This window comes from Geotrypetes seraphini, chromosome 8 (assembly GCF_902459505.1).
Source record: "Geotrypetes seraphini chromosome 8, aGeoSer1.1, whole genome shotgun sequence".
In the NCBI taxonomy this organism is placed as follows: domain Eukaryota; kingdom Metazoa; phylum Chordata; class Amphibia; order Gymnophiona; family Dermophiidae; genus Geotrypetes; species Geotrypetes seraphini.
Window position 1 is genome coordinate 134062699 of NC_047091.1, and position 16698 is coordinate 134079396.

Below are 16698 nucleotides of genomic sequence, written 5' to 3' on the forward strand. Positions count from 1 at the left end.
GGAGGAATCCTTCAAACCAATTGTAGACTTTGCCTGTGATTCCTATTGCCTCCTGTGTTTGTAGTAGGATGAACTCCTAGGTGTTGCAGTGAACTATGAGTAGTCTAATCTAGAACTTACTCAAACTCTGGAATTTATTGGAGTCCTATTAGACACAATTCACTCGTGCCTTACCACAACAGAAACTAGACATACCAATTTGTCTTGGTTAGAAGGTCTCCTCTTGTGCTACATAACTGCATGTCAAATGCTACGAGTTCTTGGCCACATGGCCTCTACAGTACATGTAACTCCATTTGCCTATCTATATCTCAGAAAACTTTCAATGGACACCTCTGATCCAAAGGTCTCCCAACAGATAAAAGTGACCTTACATCTCTGAAAGCCAGTGGTGATTATCGCCAAACAATCTCCAAGAGCCTCCTATTTCAGGTGCCACCACATCAAAGGATTTTGACAACTGATACCTCCATGCTTGGTTTAGGAGCCCACCTCAATGGCCTCCATACTCAAGACAGCTGGACTCCTTATGAGAAAACTCTTCATATCAACCTTCTTGAACTTTGAGCAATCCATTATGCTCTATGCACTTTCCAAGATTGCCTCCTCAATCAAGTAGTATTGATTCAAAGAGTCAACCAAGTAGCCATGTATTACATAAACAAACAGGGTGGAATGGGATCTCGCCAACTCTATCAAGAAGCGATACGAATCTGATCTTGGGCAATTTCCTCGCAACATTTTCCTGAAGGCAGTCTACCTAACAGGAAAGCAGAATGTCTCTTAGCTAACAAGTGGAGCAGACTCCTTAAACCATATGAATGGTCACTCAACTCCACCATTCTGTGCCAGATCTTTGCAAATTGGGGGACCCCAGAGGTGGATCTTTTTGCGTTCCCCCCAACCACAAACTTCCACTCTTCTGTTCCAGACTCTACACTCCCAATCAGATGTATTCTTCCTCAATTAGCAGAGCAAGTTTCTTTATGCTTTCCGTCCAATTCCTTTAGTTAGGAAGATTCTGCTCAAGTTTTGACATGACTTAAGTCACCATGATTCTCATAGTACCTTGGTGGCCATCTCAGCCTTGGTTCCCTCTCCTCCTCCAACTCAGTGCACAGTATTTCATTCCACTTCCATTGTTTCCAACATTGTTGATACATAATGAGGAATCTCATCTCCATTCCAATCTACATTTGTCAGCTTCCACAGTGTGGTTTCTTGCTTCCAGGGAATAGATGCTTTCATGCAATCTGCACCAGTGTCAGTCATTGAAGCTTCTAGGGAACCTTCCACACAGCGTTGCTACCATTTCAAGTGAACTCACTTCACAGTCTAGTGTAATCTTAACTCATTGGATCCAATCACATGTCCTCTGCCTTCAGTCGTGGATTACCTTCTCTACCTCTCTAACTCTAGTTTCCAGATTCATGACAAGCCTTTACTGTACCAAGCCATCTCTCAAACCTCCTCCAGTGACTTGGGATCTTAATGTTGTACTTTCTACTCTAATAAAGCCTCCATTTGAACAACTCTTGACCATCTCTCAAGTATCTCACTTGAAAAGTAATATTTCTTATATCTCTTACATCTGTACTCCTTATCAGTGAACTGCAAGCGCTAGAATCAGATCTACCTTCTACAATATTCTACCATGATAGAGTAGTTCTTTGTATTCATCCCAAGTTCCTCCCAAAAATCATCTCTGAATTTCATCTGAACCAGTCTATAGTTCTTCTGGTCTTCTTTCTCATTCTTATCCTGGTGAAGCTGAACTCCACACATTGGACTGTAAATGTGCTCTTTCTTATTACTTGGATTGCACCAAACCTCACAGAACTTTACATTACATTACATTACATTGGTGTTTTTTATTCTGCCAATACCTTGCAGTTCTAGGCGGATTACAATAAGTGGCGATTCTGGTCATATCCAGAAGATTACAAGATAGCTATTTAGTTGGAACAATTGGGCTCTGGAGATAGATTGAAGTAACCAGTTAGGACATGAGCTTGTCTTGATAAATTTCTTTAACATGGTTTTGATTTCTCTTCTGAAGGTTTTGTAGTTTGTTACTGAGGCTAGCAAATCAGCGAGGTGGTTGTCTCATTTCGCTGCCTGCGTGGTGAGTAGCCCGTCGTACATTTTCTTTCACTATTTATCTTTTATTGGGGGGGGTGAATGAAGGGAGTCTGTGTTCTCCTTGGTCTGGATGAGTTGTTCCGAATTAGGCGATTGATTAAGTAGATTGGACTATTGCCATTTAGGGCTTTGTAAAGAATGCAGTACAATTTTAAAAGTATTCGTGCATGTACTGGGAGCCAGTGAGTGTTTAGGTAGGCCGCGGTGATGTGGTCATATTTCTTCAGTGAGTAGATCAGTCTGAGAGCTGTGTTTTGCACTGTCTGTAGTTGTTTTACTCTGGTTGTGGGTCAGGGTAGGTAAAGGATATTGCAGTAGTCTAGGAGTCCTAATATCAGGGCCTGGACCAGTAGTTGGAATTGAGTTTTATCAGCTGTTCCTCTCATTCGATCTTAACAGACTTGGAGCTCCCTTAGCCAAGAGAACCATCTCCACATGGCTGGTATCTCTTTTTTGTTATATTCAGGCTGGGCTGATGCTTGGAGGCAGTGTCGGTGCACATAACATTCAAGCAATGGCAACTTCAGTAACCCATCTACGTTCCACTCCTAGGACATCTGTAAAGCAGCCACCTGGTCCTCAGTTTACACCTTTACATACCACTATTCTTTGGAGAATTATTCCAGACAGGATAGTCAGTTTGGCCAAGCAGATCTACAAAGTTTATTCTCTATTTAGATGTGAACTTCCTTCCAACTTTGTTGACTTCACCAAGCTCATTGTAGTTGTCAATAACCCTCTTCTCAGAGTCATGATACTGGCAGCTAGAGAGTCCCACATGTGAGAATATACTGCTTGATTGTCCTCAGATAAAGCAAAATTACTTACCTGTAGCAGATGTTATTTGAGGACAGCAGGCAGATATTTTTGCATCCTTTCCATCTCTCCTATTTGGCTTCTTATAGTAGCTGTCTTATTAAACTGCTGATCCTGTGAGCCGGCTTTGAGTGGGAAGGCACAGACGCATGTGCATTGCGGGTGGTCTTCAAGTTTTTAAAGTGACAGTGCACTTGTTGACTGTCTATACTGGGGCTCTGTGGATGACGTCTCTACACATTTGAGATCATCTGCTTGTTGTCCTCAGATAACACTTGCTGCAAGTAAGTAACTTTGCTATGTATGTGCTTCAGTTCATATTATGAGCCATTTTCAAAGACTATATGCATAGGTTACTTGTGTTTGAAAATTGACTGGAGTGTACTTCTGCCTATATAAAAAGAGTCTTCTGTGTTTACATTGTGAAGTACTAGAATGTGGACATGAACATAATCATGTAGGGGTATACTTTACTGACAACTGCACGGATGACTTCTTTTAATTGTTAGAGAATTTTACATGGCCCCATTTCTGCTACTGAAATACAAGCAGCCAAGCTGTATATATCAGAGACAGCTGATCTCATATTAGAAAGACACTGCAATAACTTGTGCACAGGACATAAAAACAGCAAACTTTCATTGTCATTCTTATCAACAGAATTTATTCAAGGTACATAAGTCTTAGTAGCAAAACTGTTTCTTTCATATACTTTTGTATCTCTGAAGCTTTAGTACTAAGGGGGAAATTAATTCACTGTGTGCTATTGGTATTGGAGATCATGTTGCTGGTGGGTTCAGGGCAGCCTCCGGCCCTGTTGTCTCTCTTTGAGACCTTTCCACTGACCTCTCATTCAGAAGATCTGAAGAAGAGGAGTCACAACCTAAGAAGCTTTTTGAACTACAATAACCACAGTGTTCAGGAGCAGTTACAGAGCAAAGAGAAATGAGGTCAGCAGTGCAGCACACCTGTAGTAGTCTGGGCTTGTCCACTGGAAGTTCTGCTAGAGTGCTAGAGTGAGTGCTAAATATGGGGTCAGGTTCAGTGTGAGGATATTGAGTGGACAGAAGATAACTCTTATCAACTTAAAGCTTAGTAGGGTCAACAACTTTCCCCATGACTAGTAGGCATTTGGTGTGATGCTCATAGATGAAAAAGTTAAAGGGGCGATCAACGATAAAGCGGGTCTGGGTGGAGAGGGGCATGAACCCCACCACAGTCACAGCTGCAGCTTCTGTGCCTTCTTCATTGACAGTGATTGTACCTTGGTGCTTGAACTGTGCAAATAGAGAGAAGACAAGGAAAACCAATGATTGGTTAGTGCAATAACACTTTAAATGGACTTCTAGTGGAATAGGTGTGTCATGAATTTCTAGTGCAATAGGTGTGTCATTCTGGACAGTAGGGTATTCTCCCTATGCTTGCGAGCCGTGCAGAAGGAATCCACTCTAGGTTTTTAATTCTCCTCATCCTACCAAGGACTTTGCTGCCCCCTTAAGTTTTTCCTTTTACACATGAGCCAGAAGGTGTCTTTCTGATCTGCTCTTTATATTTCTTTATTAATTTTGGTATTTTGCACAGTTTTTTGACTATTGGTGCACCAGAGCTTCCCAGTGCAGGGGAAAACTCTGCCTGCATGGAGAAGCAGACTTGGGTCCTCAGCTGACAGCTTAATGTTACTGCAAAAAATGTAACTTAAGAACTTGATCTAAATCTTATTGTAAACCGCATAGATTCCTTGTAGAAAATTGCAGTATATAAGACACTGTATTGTATTGTATTAATCCCTTGGGAACCTGTTTGGTCAGCCTGCAGAAATCTTTGTGGAGCTCAGGGTCTATATCTCTAGTAGCTTAGCTCACCTATTAAATTTCAGGAGCTTGAGCGCAGGCTATTAGCCATCTGCAGGGGGCTCAGCAGGGCTCATGCTGCAATTTTGCCTCCCCCTTTCACGTGTGTGGTTCCGCAGGGGTTGAGGATCAGTCTGACTTGGTCCAACTGGCAGCTTGAAGATGGACTGGCTGATTGAGGCAGGGATTCTTCTCCCAGATCCAGCTACTGCTTAAAGCTTAAGCAGGCTGCAGCACATTCAGAGCACATGTCATAGTGAATAAGGCTATTACAGCCTATGGGCAAAATTGGGGGGGGGGGGGAGAAGGGGTCTTAAAAACCTATTTTTGAAGTTTCTGCTACATCATGTAGGGTTTCCTACCCCTAAAATCTTGTTTTCTGAGTTTTTTTTAACTTTTAGTAAAGTCATTTTTGGCATCAAAGCATTGCCACAGTGGCCATCTTGGATTTCCCAATTTTTTTTCCAAAGTTCTCCAGTCCAAACTAACGGGCTGGATCAAGAACAGGTTGAGTGAAAGGCGACAGAGGGTAGTGATCAATGGAGATCACTCTGAGGAAAGGGATGTTACCAGTGGTGTGCCTCAAGATTCTGTTCTTGGGCCTGTTCTTTTTAACATTTTTCTATAAATGATATTGCTGAAGGGTTATTGGGTAAGATTTGCCTCTTTGTGGATGATACCAAAATCGGCAATAGAGTAGGCACACCGGATGATGTGAATAACATGAAGAAAGAGTCCCAAAACAGTGCTGTACCTAAGCACAAGAGCATGGAAGCTATGGAGCCTAAGAGATGTAAGGTGGAGTTACCTAGAGGGGACTTGCTGCTGCCTTGTAAAGTCTTTTCTCCTAAATTTATGTGGAGAGCTTATTTGGATAGCCAGGATATATGAAATCTAACAGCAAGCCAGGGCTTGTGCAGGGGGGCTTCGGCTTCCAGGGCACATCAGCAGCATTGCCAGAAGCTGACCAGGATCCTTTGGACCTTTCTGACAGGGATTCGGAAGGTGAGGGATCAGTCTGTATGCCTTTGATCTCACAGAGTGAGTCTTCCCTGCTGGGAGATACAGGGTCACATACTGGACCACAGATCCCACTGTATGTCGGCTGACTCTCAGCAGGCTCCTTCCACTCAGTGGTCTATCCTTTGCGGAGTGAGAGCTTAATTCACGTCTTTTCTTTAAAGGTAGCCAAAACAATGTCTAGGCTGTATCCTACATGAGCGTCAACAGATGTTTGCTCAGCCTAAGGTGGTTCCTTGGTAGCTCAGATAACCAAGTGCATATCCCTGCCAAGTGAAGAGATGTCGTATTAAAGGATACACAGGATTGCAGACTGGATGTGGTCCTAAAAAGGCTTTAGGAATCAAAGCAGCTGCAGCAACCTCGTTTGTGGCACATGCTTGTCATTCCAAGATGTGTGTGCTCACCCTGGCAGAGGGCGAGTCTTTGCCCCAGCTTATGCTAGCAGGGATAGATTATGTATGACTTCATCAGAGTCATGAGCAAAGTCTTGGCCTATTCCATTTCAGCCTACAGAATGTTCTGGATCAGGCAATGGGCAGGAGAGTCCATCTCCAAGGCTATTCTCAGCAGATTTCCTTTCAAAGGACAGATGTTCAGAAAGGGTATGGATGATCTGATGGCTAGTGTGGCAGATTGCTGGCCCAAATCTCTGCCTGACAGCAGACCATGAGCCTCTAGGTTCTGAGCGGTCTAATATTCATAATTACAGTTGCTTTCAACAGTATCAAGAGGAGTTTCAGCTCAGAGATCCTATCAGGGATCATAGCAGAGATTCACAGGACCTAGGCGAAGCCAAGCCTCCAGTTCTCATTCCGCTTCAAGTAAGCACAGTGATGCCAGGGCCGAAGCCTTTTCCCTAAGGATAGATGGAAGGCGCTTTGTGTATGCAGAGGACTGGGTGCATATCTCTTCAGACCGCTGGGTGTTGGAGATTATTTGGGGAGGATACAAGCTCGAGTTCACCTATCCCTTAACAGACTGGTTTGTGGACTTCCTGGTGGGGTGCCCAAAAAAGGCATGCAGATTCTTAGCAATAGTACAGAGACTTGTAGAAATTCAGGCCGTAGATCCAGTGCCACCAGAAGAATCAGGCTTGGATAGATACTCCAAATACTTCATAGTGCCCAAGTAAGGCTCAGAAGATTGGAGACCATCCTAGATCTCACATATGTCAACAAGGCCTTAAAGATTCCATACTTTTGCATGGACACAGTGCGGTCAGTAATCAGAACTGTAGCTCTGGGGGAATTTCTAGCTTCCTTAGACTTGAGAGAAGCCTACCTGCACATTCCCATGTTTCAGGAACACATGAGATTCCTGAAATTCCATGTGCTGGAAAGACATTATCAGTTCTCGGTGCTTCCTTTTGGTCTGGCAACAGCACCCCACACATTCACCAAGGTGTGATGGTGGTGGTAGCAGTTCATCTCTGCAGGGCAGGATTGCAAGTAGAGAATGACACAGGTAAAAATTTGTGTCCGTCACCGCCCCGTCCCCCATGACCACCGTCCCTGTCCCCGCCCCATCCCCGCGACCATTATATCCCTGCCCCTTCCCCATACCCGCAACCACTGTCCCCGCCCCGTCCCCTTGACTACTGTCCCTGCCCTGTCCCCGTGACCACTATCCCCGCAGCATCAATACAAGCCTCAGTATTGCAATATTTAGCTTATTCCTTTCTTATAAATCAAAGTTCTGGCTGCTGAACTAGAGAAATAGATGTTCAGCTGGCAGGGCTTTGTTTATAAATTTTTATCAACACAACTAATATACTACTTTATCCTAAAGCAAAAAAAAAAAAAATACATAAATAGAAATTTTTTTTCTACCTTTGTTATCTGGTTTCTGCTCTCCTCATCTTCTCATTCAATTTGTTCCATCCACTGTCTGTCTTCTCTCTGCATCTTCCATTTGCTCTGTTTCTGTGCCTCTCCTTTCACCCCCTCCCAATTGGTCTGGCACCTATCTTCTTCCCTCTACTCCCCCCATAGTCTGGCATCTCTGTCTTCTTCCCTTCCAGCGTCTTCTCCCCACTCTCTGTTCCCCATTTCCCTTCAGCGTCTTCTCCCCACTCTCTGTTCCCCATTTCCTTTCAGCGTCTGTTCCTCTCCACCCCCCTTCAACGTCTGTTCCTTTCTTTTCCACCACCACCCTTCTCTCTCACCATCTCACTGCCCTTCAGCACCCCTAGAATCTCCCTCCCCCCTTACATTCGCGGCGCGTTTTAAGTTACTTTCCAGAATAACTTGCTAGCTGCCGGAGCCTGCCTGCAGTCATGTGCATCTGTGGGCGGAAGCTTCTCCTCTGATGCAACCGGAAGTTGCATCAGAGGAGAAGCTTCCGCCCACAGACACACGCGACTGCAGGCAGGCTCGGCCGGCTTGAGCAAGTTACTTTGGAAACTAATGTTACCCCTGGGTAACAGCCACCGTGCCATTCTCTAATTGCAAGTGCATCCATACCTGGACAACTAAATGATCAGAGCTCCATCATTCTCGGAAGAAGAATAGGCAGTGACTCAAGTGGTCCATGTCTTAAAGAGCCTGGGCTGGATTGTAAATTTTCAAAAAAGCCTATTGATTCCGTCCTAATTGCTGGAATACCTGGGAGTTCTATTCAACATAGCGGAAGGCCTTGTCTATCTTCCAAAGGCACGCAGATGGAAGTTTTGCACTCAGATTTCGGACATGATGGCCAAGCTAGCTCCATCAGTGTGGCACTACCTCCAAGTGCTAGGCTTCATGGCAGCCACTGTAGATGTAGTTCCTTGGACAAAGGCTCACATGTGTCCTCTCCAGAGTGCACTGCTGTTTCGGTGGTCCTCACAATTGGAATTCTTTCAAATGACACTACGTGGACTCCGGATTCCTGCAGCAGTATTAGTTGATGGTTTTGTTCACAGTTGTTATTACGGGGCATGCCTACTTAGAATAGCTTTGTGGGTGATTCTCACAATGGATGCCAGGCTGTTCAGCTGGGGAGGCCAATGCAATGGTCGCCCAGTCCAGGGGAAGTGGTCAGCCTCCCAGAGAAAGTGGTTCATCAACAGACTGGAACTTTGGGCCATTCAGTTGGCATTATAGAACATAAGAATTGCCATACTGAGACAGACCGAAGGTCCATCAAGCCCAATATCCTATTTCCAACAGTGATCAACCCAGGTCCTAAGTACCTACCTAGATCCCAAGTAGTAAAACAGATTTTATACTGCTTATCATCCAAGGAATAAGCAGTGAATTTCCCCAAGCCATCTCAATAATGGCCTGTAGACTTCTCATTTAGGAAATTATCCAAGCCTTTTTAAACCCTGCTAAGCTAACTGGAAGGACAGGCCACCTGAGACTTTTTATTCAATGCTCTTCTGCATCTTATTTGTAGAAATTATGATTTGATAATGTTTGCTTTTGATATTGCATTATTTTTCCCTGGGGGGATGGGAAATTTAAGTTTGTATTATATGTTTAGCGACTAAAGGGTGACCAGGAGAATATGTATGTACCCAGTGTTTAAACCGCTTAGTTTTACGTGGTATATAAATTGTTAAATAAAAACATTTCTCTCTTTCCTTCTTTGTCATACAACAAATTACTTCTGGGGAAATTCTGCACAAAAATTTGAAACTTCTGCATACTTTATTTCTAGTTTTCTTGTGTAGAATTCCCCCATTGTAAGGACTAGCTTATCTCCCATGCCCAGGCATGAAATACCCCCCCCCCCCCATTCCCACTATATCAGTTTATCTCTTCAGATTCTTCCTTCTCCATTTCTCTCTTAGATTGTATCCCTTCCCCTGGTAAGTTCAGCCCCTAGTTTCTCAAGGGGGGCATACTTCTAGTTTTTCTCTTTCTTCAGCCTTTTTCTGTTCATTCATCCACCTTTTATCAGGCCCACCCCAGCACACACATCACTCCAGTGAAGCAAGTGCCTAGTCACATATTGGGTTGCTTCCTGCTCCTTTGCCATCTTGAGTCTGACTGTTCCTTTGAGTCATGTACCTGAAAACTTGTACTGTAACTATGACAAATTGTAACCTGTTAACTGTATATTGTGTATGTTGACCTGTGATCTGTCCTGGGCTCTTTTGGGGAGGACGAGATAGAAAACGAAATAAATAAATGTAGCTTAATGTAACTGCCAGTTTCCAAGGTGGTAGAGAAGGAAGAAGCAGCCTAATGTGTGCAGGTCTTCCTCTTGCTAAGCTGGCGTGATATGTGTGCAGGGAGGGAGGCAGCTGGAAACAGAGCATATGTGCTGTGCTGCATAGTGCAGCAGACTGTACAAAGTTATGTGCAGGAAAGGCAGAATTCTGCAGAGGTGGGGAATTCTGCACAAGTTCTGCACTGCTCAAAATTCCCCCTGGAGTAAACACATCCAAAGGGCAATAACAGAAAAGTAAGAGAGAAAAATGAAATACAAAACAATCTCACTCTAGACTCAGTTTGGTAACACTGATTAATTTGACAGAGATGCAGATGTTAAGAAAGTCCTGTGTTAAAAAATCATTTATCTAAAAGATTAGACTAGAGACAGACTGTTTTAAAATGTGGCATGTACATGGCATGGATTGACAAGGACATTTTGCATTGAAATGGAACATGGAGAAGAACTACACCAAACCTTATGATGGCATTGGGTCAACTTACCAGACCGACATTGAGGTTGAGATCTGATATCCCAGAGAAGTTTCCAAAATTGAACAGGTCTTTGATTCCCATTGAGGACAAAACTTGTGTCAGGTCATAATTCCTCTCTATTCTGAACCGAGGCAGAAAAACTTCTCTTGTTCTTATTGAAGAAAGAAATGTTTTAGGAGCAGCAGTCATTAATTTGTACTACCAATTACTTCTGTCATTAACCATGTGGTCAGCATGTTCTCTCCCCTCATCTAGACATCCCAAAATACATCTTGTCCTCACTCTAGCCTGCTTAACACATCCACAGACTTCCTTCCTGAGACATCAAACCCCCCTTCTTGTATCTGACATCTCCTTTCACCTACTCTACCCATACATGTGTGTTGAGGTATCCCATCCACCCCCGCATGTGTCAAAGTGTTCCCAGAAGCACCTGTTTGTCATGATGCTGTGCCATCGCTCCACCACCTGGGGGGTCAACTGCTTCTCTAGCAGCTTCATGCCAGACAGTTTGTTTGGTATCACGATCAGCATGCTGATGTTTCCAATGTAGGGAAGTTGGAGCACTTCACAGTCCAGCTTATGATCTGTGGCCACCAAGAAGTTCCCTTTTGTTTTCATCATGGGCACCTTCACAACCTTGTTTTCATTAAGACGAAAATTTAGATTTTGGGTTTGTTCCACTGGAAACTTGATTTCCCAGGTCCCTGTACATTCAGAGATATGATGTTTATGTTTAGTCATCTTCTGTGAGAATACTGAAGTGTACGAGATTATTCTTAGGAAAGCTTTTTCAGACACCTTTTAAAAGCATAGACACTAATCACAAGTCAAATAGCCTGCTGCTTGAATATGATAACTTGTAACCATTAGTACCTGCTAAAACAGAAAGTGTTCTCAAAGGTGCTCCTTTTATGAAGTCCATTCAGCTGAAGATGGAGCTCAGATGGTCCTGTTTTATAGAATAGCCTACCTCTTAATCTGAGGAAATTAAATAAATTATTTCTTTCAGAAAATAAAAGCTTTTTTATTGCAGTAAGCATATGCTCTGGGAAGAGTTGTAAATCATTTTAAAGTGGAATTTTTATTGATGTATGTTGATGGCATGTCTTTAAGTTTGAGTGTCAATAGTAACCAGTTTATTTTTTTAGATAATATATGATGTAAATGAGTTAAATTAAATATGATTGATTTAGAAGCCCATAAGTTGCTGGCTGTAGAGTGGAATTTTGTTTTATGTATTTGAGTAAGCAAGTGATTAAAATTTATTGATCACATTTATGAAAAAAAATTCACCCAAAGCAATGTACATCAGGTAGGTATAGCTTGATATAAATAAGTTAGATTATATTAACAGTGTAACAGCAGTAAAATGGCCAATGTAAATACAATCAATGAGGTCAATTGGAGATAGCAAACTGAATCCCAACATGAAATAGTCTACCAGGCAAATTATCTTATTCATCCAATATCATTTAGTAAAATGCTGGAACCAACTACCACTTACACTATGATCTTATGACCAGTGTCTCAGATTCAGAAAACTTTTTAAAGCATTTCTATACTAAGACAGGGAGCCAACCCTGAAGTAACTGAAATGGTAATTGTAAGCAGATTTCTAGTCTGTCTAATGCAACTCCTAGGACATAATGATGAACCACCGATGATCTACTTGAACTTGTAACTATGTATTTGTAATTATGACTTAACTGTATTAATAGTTGTACTGATCTACCTGTACTAGCAACTCTGTTGAATGTCTGTGTCAAACTGTCCATTATAACTTCCTGGGTAACTGACCTAACCTCTTGTAATGTAATCTGACCTTGAACTGAATAGGTAAAGGCAGAATAGAAAACCTGATTAACATAACATATAACATCAGAAATATAAAGGAGCACAGTATGATGTTTCATAATAGGTAGCATGGAAGATATTCATGTAACATAGATGTGATACGTACTTAGTTCTCCCAGACCTGACACTGCCCTAGCCTTGCCCACTAAATTTTGAGTCTTAAGAGGGGAAGATTTTCATTTAGGAAGGTCTAGAGATTTGATATTGAAAAAAAAATTATCTGATGAATGTTAGAAATTAACCAGATGAATATTTAGTTTTAAATGTCCCTGGCTGCTGAGCACACAATTTTTCACTGGTCATATTTAATGTTCAATGAGATCAGTTTACGAAGAGGAGAGGATTTAGAGGCGCATAGTCAGGTTAAATTTTAACCTGATTGTAGTGATATTCAGACAGTTAAAGATATCCAGATAAGTTGGCCTCGGGTATCCATATCAAGAGGGTAAACCTATAAAGCGGCACCAAATACTCATGCAAATAACCAGAATACTAGCACGTACATGTGTGTGCACAGCCACATGTAAATGTCAATATTCTGGCTATGTTCTATTAAAAGGCGCCTAAATGCAATGGTGTGTAGTTTGGAGGTGGACATACACATAGATGGAATCTTGGCGGGGTGGGACTTCCGGTTTGGATTTGAATAGGATGGTCGTGTGAGCTGCTTGCTCCCACCCTTTTCTAAGATAATCGCTCAGAATTTACATACTCCTCTTACTTTTTTTTTGTTTTTTTTTGCATTTGAAGCCTTATTAGTAGTTTTATATCTACTAGTACAACATGGCCAGCAAAAAATCTAAAACCGATACGCTTCCAGCGAGTAAACGTCTCAAATCGACTTCCCCCTCTCCTGAGAAGCCTGGCTCCGCTGCAGACCTCGTGGAGGAAACTGACCCGATCCTTATAGAACTGCAAACAATAAAATCTTTGATGAAAACACACATGGAAATCTCGCAAGATATGAGAAGGGAATTAGAATCAATACACACACAGATGGCTGCATCTCAACAGCGTTTTGACTCACTTTCTGATCGAGTCACGGCTGTGGAAGCAGATCTCCCGACAATGAAGGCTAACTCGGCGGCCATTTCTAAACTAACTGCTGACCTCGAGGATATGGCTAACCGCAGCCGTAGATCTAATTTGAGGATCCTTGGAATGCCAGAAGGGGCTGAGGGTAATGATACACTTACCTTCCTGACATCTTGGCTTCCGAAATTCTTGGACATCGAATTCTCCCCGATTTTGGAGCTCGAACGCGCTCATCACTCCCCTTCCACTCTGCAACCTAGAAACAAGCGCCCACGCCTGCTGGTTGTCAAGGTGCTCCGTTTCCAGCATGCCTTACAAATTTTAAATGCCGCGAAGGGGAAGGCGTCCATGCTACACCAGGGACGCAAAATTATAATCGTTCCCGACCTGGCTCCAGCCACTGCGGCAAAAAGAAAGTCCTTCCTCTCCATGCGACAGGACCTAAGAGACCTCGGCGCACAATACGGACTCTTCTATCCTGCTCGGTTCCGGGTGACTTATCGCAACAAAACGGATAACTACAGCGATCCGGAGGTCCTTCGTGCATGGCTCCATCAGACAAAAATGGGGTAAATGCTTTCTGACTGCTTTGCCTGCGGTTCCCTACACTGGACTTGGCGCTACACCCTTTCTGTGCACTATCAACACGTGCTCACCGGCTCCCTGCCTCGATCTCTTCACCGATCTATCTTCAAGCCTAATGGACGACATACTTCTCTTCAACCTGCCTGCGCTTGGATTTCACCTCCTGACTATCTTACTAACTGCTCCCTTCGCTGGATATGGTGGTGCAACTCTCCTGCTATTTCCCGCCGTATGCTGTCTGGTTCCCGACACTGGACTCTCCACCACGTTGCCTGCAACTTCATGGACTATTTACCTTTTTCTACCCTGACTTGATATTATTGCTCTCATTTTACTTGCCTGTACTCAAAACCTCCTCTTTCCTGTTTCTCTCTTACTTTCGTATGTCGCACCGCTCTTCTCTAAATTTTCCTTTTCCCTCATGCGCTTGCTCCTCGCCATTTTGTGTTTTGCCTTTTTTTTTTACTTCTTCCGATGTCTTCATTTCTCACTTGCACTGAAGGATTTTATTTCCCGCACTCGGGGTGTTCACCCCTTCTTATTTTAGTTTTGTTTATCCTCCTTTTCCTTTCGCAGCCCTGTCTATATTGCATCTATATTCTGTACCTGACTGTGCCTGGACTTTCGCCGCCATTTTCACACGTGCTCTCTCTCTCAAAGATCTACCCTATTTTACTGTATGTCATTTTCCCTTCTCATTCTCCGTTTCTCCATAATCACTGAACCTTTAATCAATTACTGGTATATTGGCATTTCTCTGTTTTTTCTGTTCTGTATATATTTTCTAGCTCGACGATTAATGCTATAGTAATCCTTGCTCCTCTTACAGCGACACTTTTTCTTTTCTTTCTTGTTCCCTCTTTATATGTGAAGTACCTCACCATATGTCACATCTCTGTCCAACGTTTCTTAATTTATTTCTGTTCTGTCATTCTGTACCTCGGATGTTGTGAAATATATGCCATGAAATTCTACTGTCTTATCTTAAACTCATGGATTTACTGATGTCAATACAACTTTACAAATTTTTACTTCTTTTCTCCTTCATTTTAATTTCCTCATAACCTTCCTATACTTATATTAATCTATGAACTATTGCTAAAATACTACATACCTTTCGTTGTTTAATTTTTATTACCCAGTACTATTTGTGACATTTCTTTAATGAATTTTGAATCTTTTCTAGTTTTGCTTTTCTGGTACCATTCCTTCACATATACAGTTCTATCTGATCAATTGACGGATGAACACCTGTTTCTTACTAGGTTGTTTTTCTATTCTCCTTGTCGCTGAATTGTTTATAACCCCCTTTTGAATTTATCTTGGCACATGAGTTATTGCTAAATAGCTTTACATCTTTTACTGTCTAAGTTTTATCATCCTTTATATTTGTGATATCCCCCTGATGAATTTCAAATCATTTTTAGCTTATTTTCTTTATGATATTTATCCCTTCTGTGTACAACTCTAAATTATTAACTGGTGGGTGAACTCATGTCTTTTTTTTTCTGGATTATATATCACTCATGTCAACTTCCCCCTTTTCTATTTCCCTCACTGATGTATTTTTAATAACTTGCTCTTATTTACCATAGTCTATGAAATATTGCTGTAGTACTTTATATTTTTTTTTTGCTTTATTTTTATTACCCTTTATAATGTGTAATATTCTCCTGCTTCATTTTAAATCATCTCTAGTCTGGCTTTTATGATACTTCTCCTTCCTATGTGTTATCTTACCTTATTAACTGACTGATGAACTTATGTTCTCTTACCTTTTTTTTTTCTATTCCACTAGCTTATGAATTGTTAACAATCCTCTTTTATTTACTTAGACTATATATTAATGCTAGCTTGTTTTATATCTTTTATTAACCAATATTTTATTACCCAATATGATTTTCAATAGCCCCCTGATGAATTCTTAGATTAACTTTTATGATAGCTGTCCTTCTTATGTGCAATACTAAATTGTTTTATATCTTTTATTACCTAACTTTTATTACACATTATATTTTTTGATATCCCCATGATGAATTTTAAATCCTTTGATGCTCAGCTTTTATGATGGTTACCCTTTCTATGTACTCCTTGATATATAATTTATTACCGTCTCTACTCCCTTGATTATTCTAATATATTTTACTTATTAATGGATTTATGCTACATATAATGTAATGTAATGTAATTTATTTCTTATATACCGCTAAACTCCGTTAGGATTCTAAGCGGTTTACAGAAAAATAGACAATAGGGTGCATTAAAATTATAAGTAAAATAGGTACTTAGAAATTCCCTTACTGTCCTGAAGGCTCACAATCTAACTAAAGTACCTGGAAAAATGACAATTAGTAGAGTAATGAAGAAATAAAATAGAGAATAGATGAGAAAAATAAGAAAATAAACATTCTAATAAGACTACAATGATCTAAAGGACTTTGAAAGGTTGATAAAAGAGGGGAGGTAAGAATAGATGCAGAGGGAGAACCGTTGAAGCAATAGAATTCTGGGGAAATTTTTTAAATGAAATTTGAATGATAAAATAAAACAAAATAAGTGGTAAAACAATAAATGAGATTTAAAAATATATCATAAACTAAAAAGAATTGAAAATAAAATCAAAATAGTCAAAACTGAAGTCCAGCTTGAACGGGCCCCCGAGCCAACCGTTGGTCCGATGGCCGGACTGCAGCCCTCCTCCGTCGGCTCTCCCCTGCTGGAATGGGGGAGGAGCGAAGACAGTGTCGGGTGCCCCG

At 41.6% G+C, this 16698-nt stretch overlaps 2 protein-coding genes across 3 annotated transcripts in view; one reads left to right on the forward strand and one right to left on the reverse strand.

The window, feature by feature from the left end:
• Window positions 1–16698, forward strand: part of PI4KA (phosphatidylinositol 4-kinase alpha) — a 261800-nt gene that overhangs the window by 86481 nt on the left and 158621 nt on the right. The window lies entirely within an intron of this gene.
• Window positions 3595–16698, reverse strand: part of SERPIND1 (serpin family D member 1) — a 33714-nt gene continuing 20610 nt past the window's right edge. The window contains exons 3-5 of the mRNA XM_033956602.1: window positions 10899–11172; window positions 10475–10616; window positions 3595–4235 (exon numbers count right to left, since the gene is read on the reverse strand). Of these exons, the coding sequence (XP_033812493.1) occupies window positions 4044–4235; window positions 10475–10616; window positions 10899–11172 (608 nt within the window). The 3' untranslated portion in view covers window positions 3595–4043. The remainder of the gene's footprint in view (window positions 4236–10474; window positions 10617–10898; window positions 11173–16698) is intronic.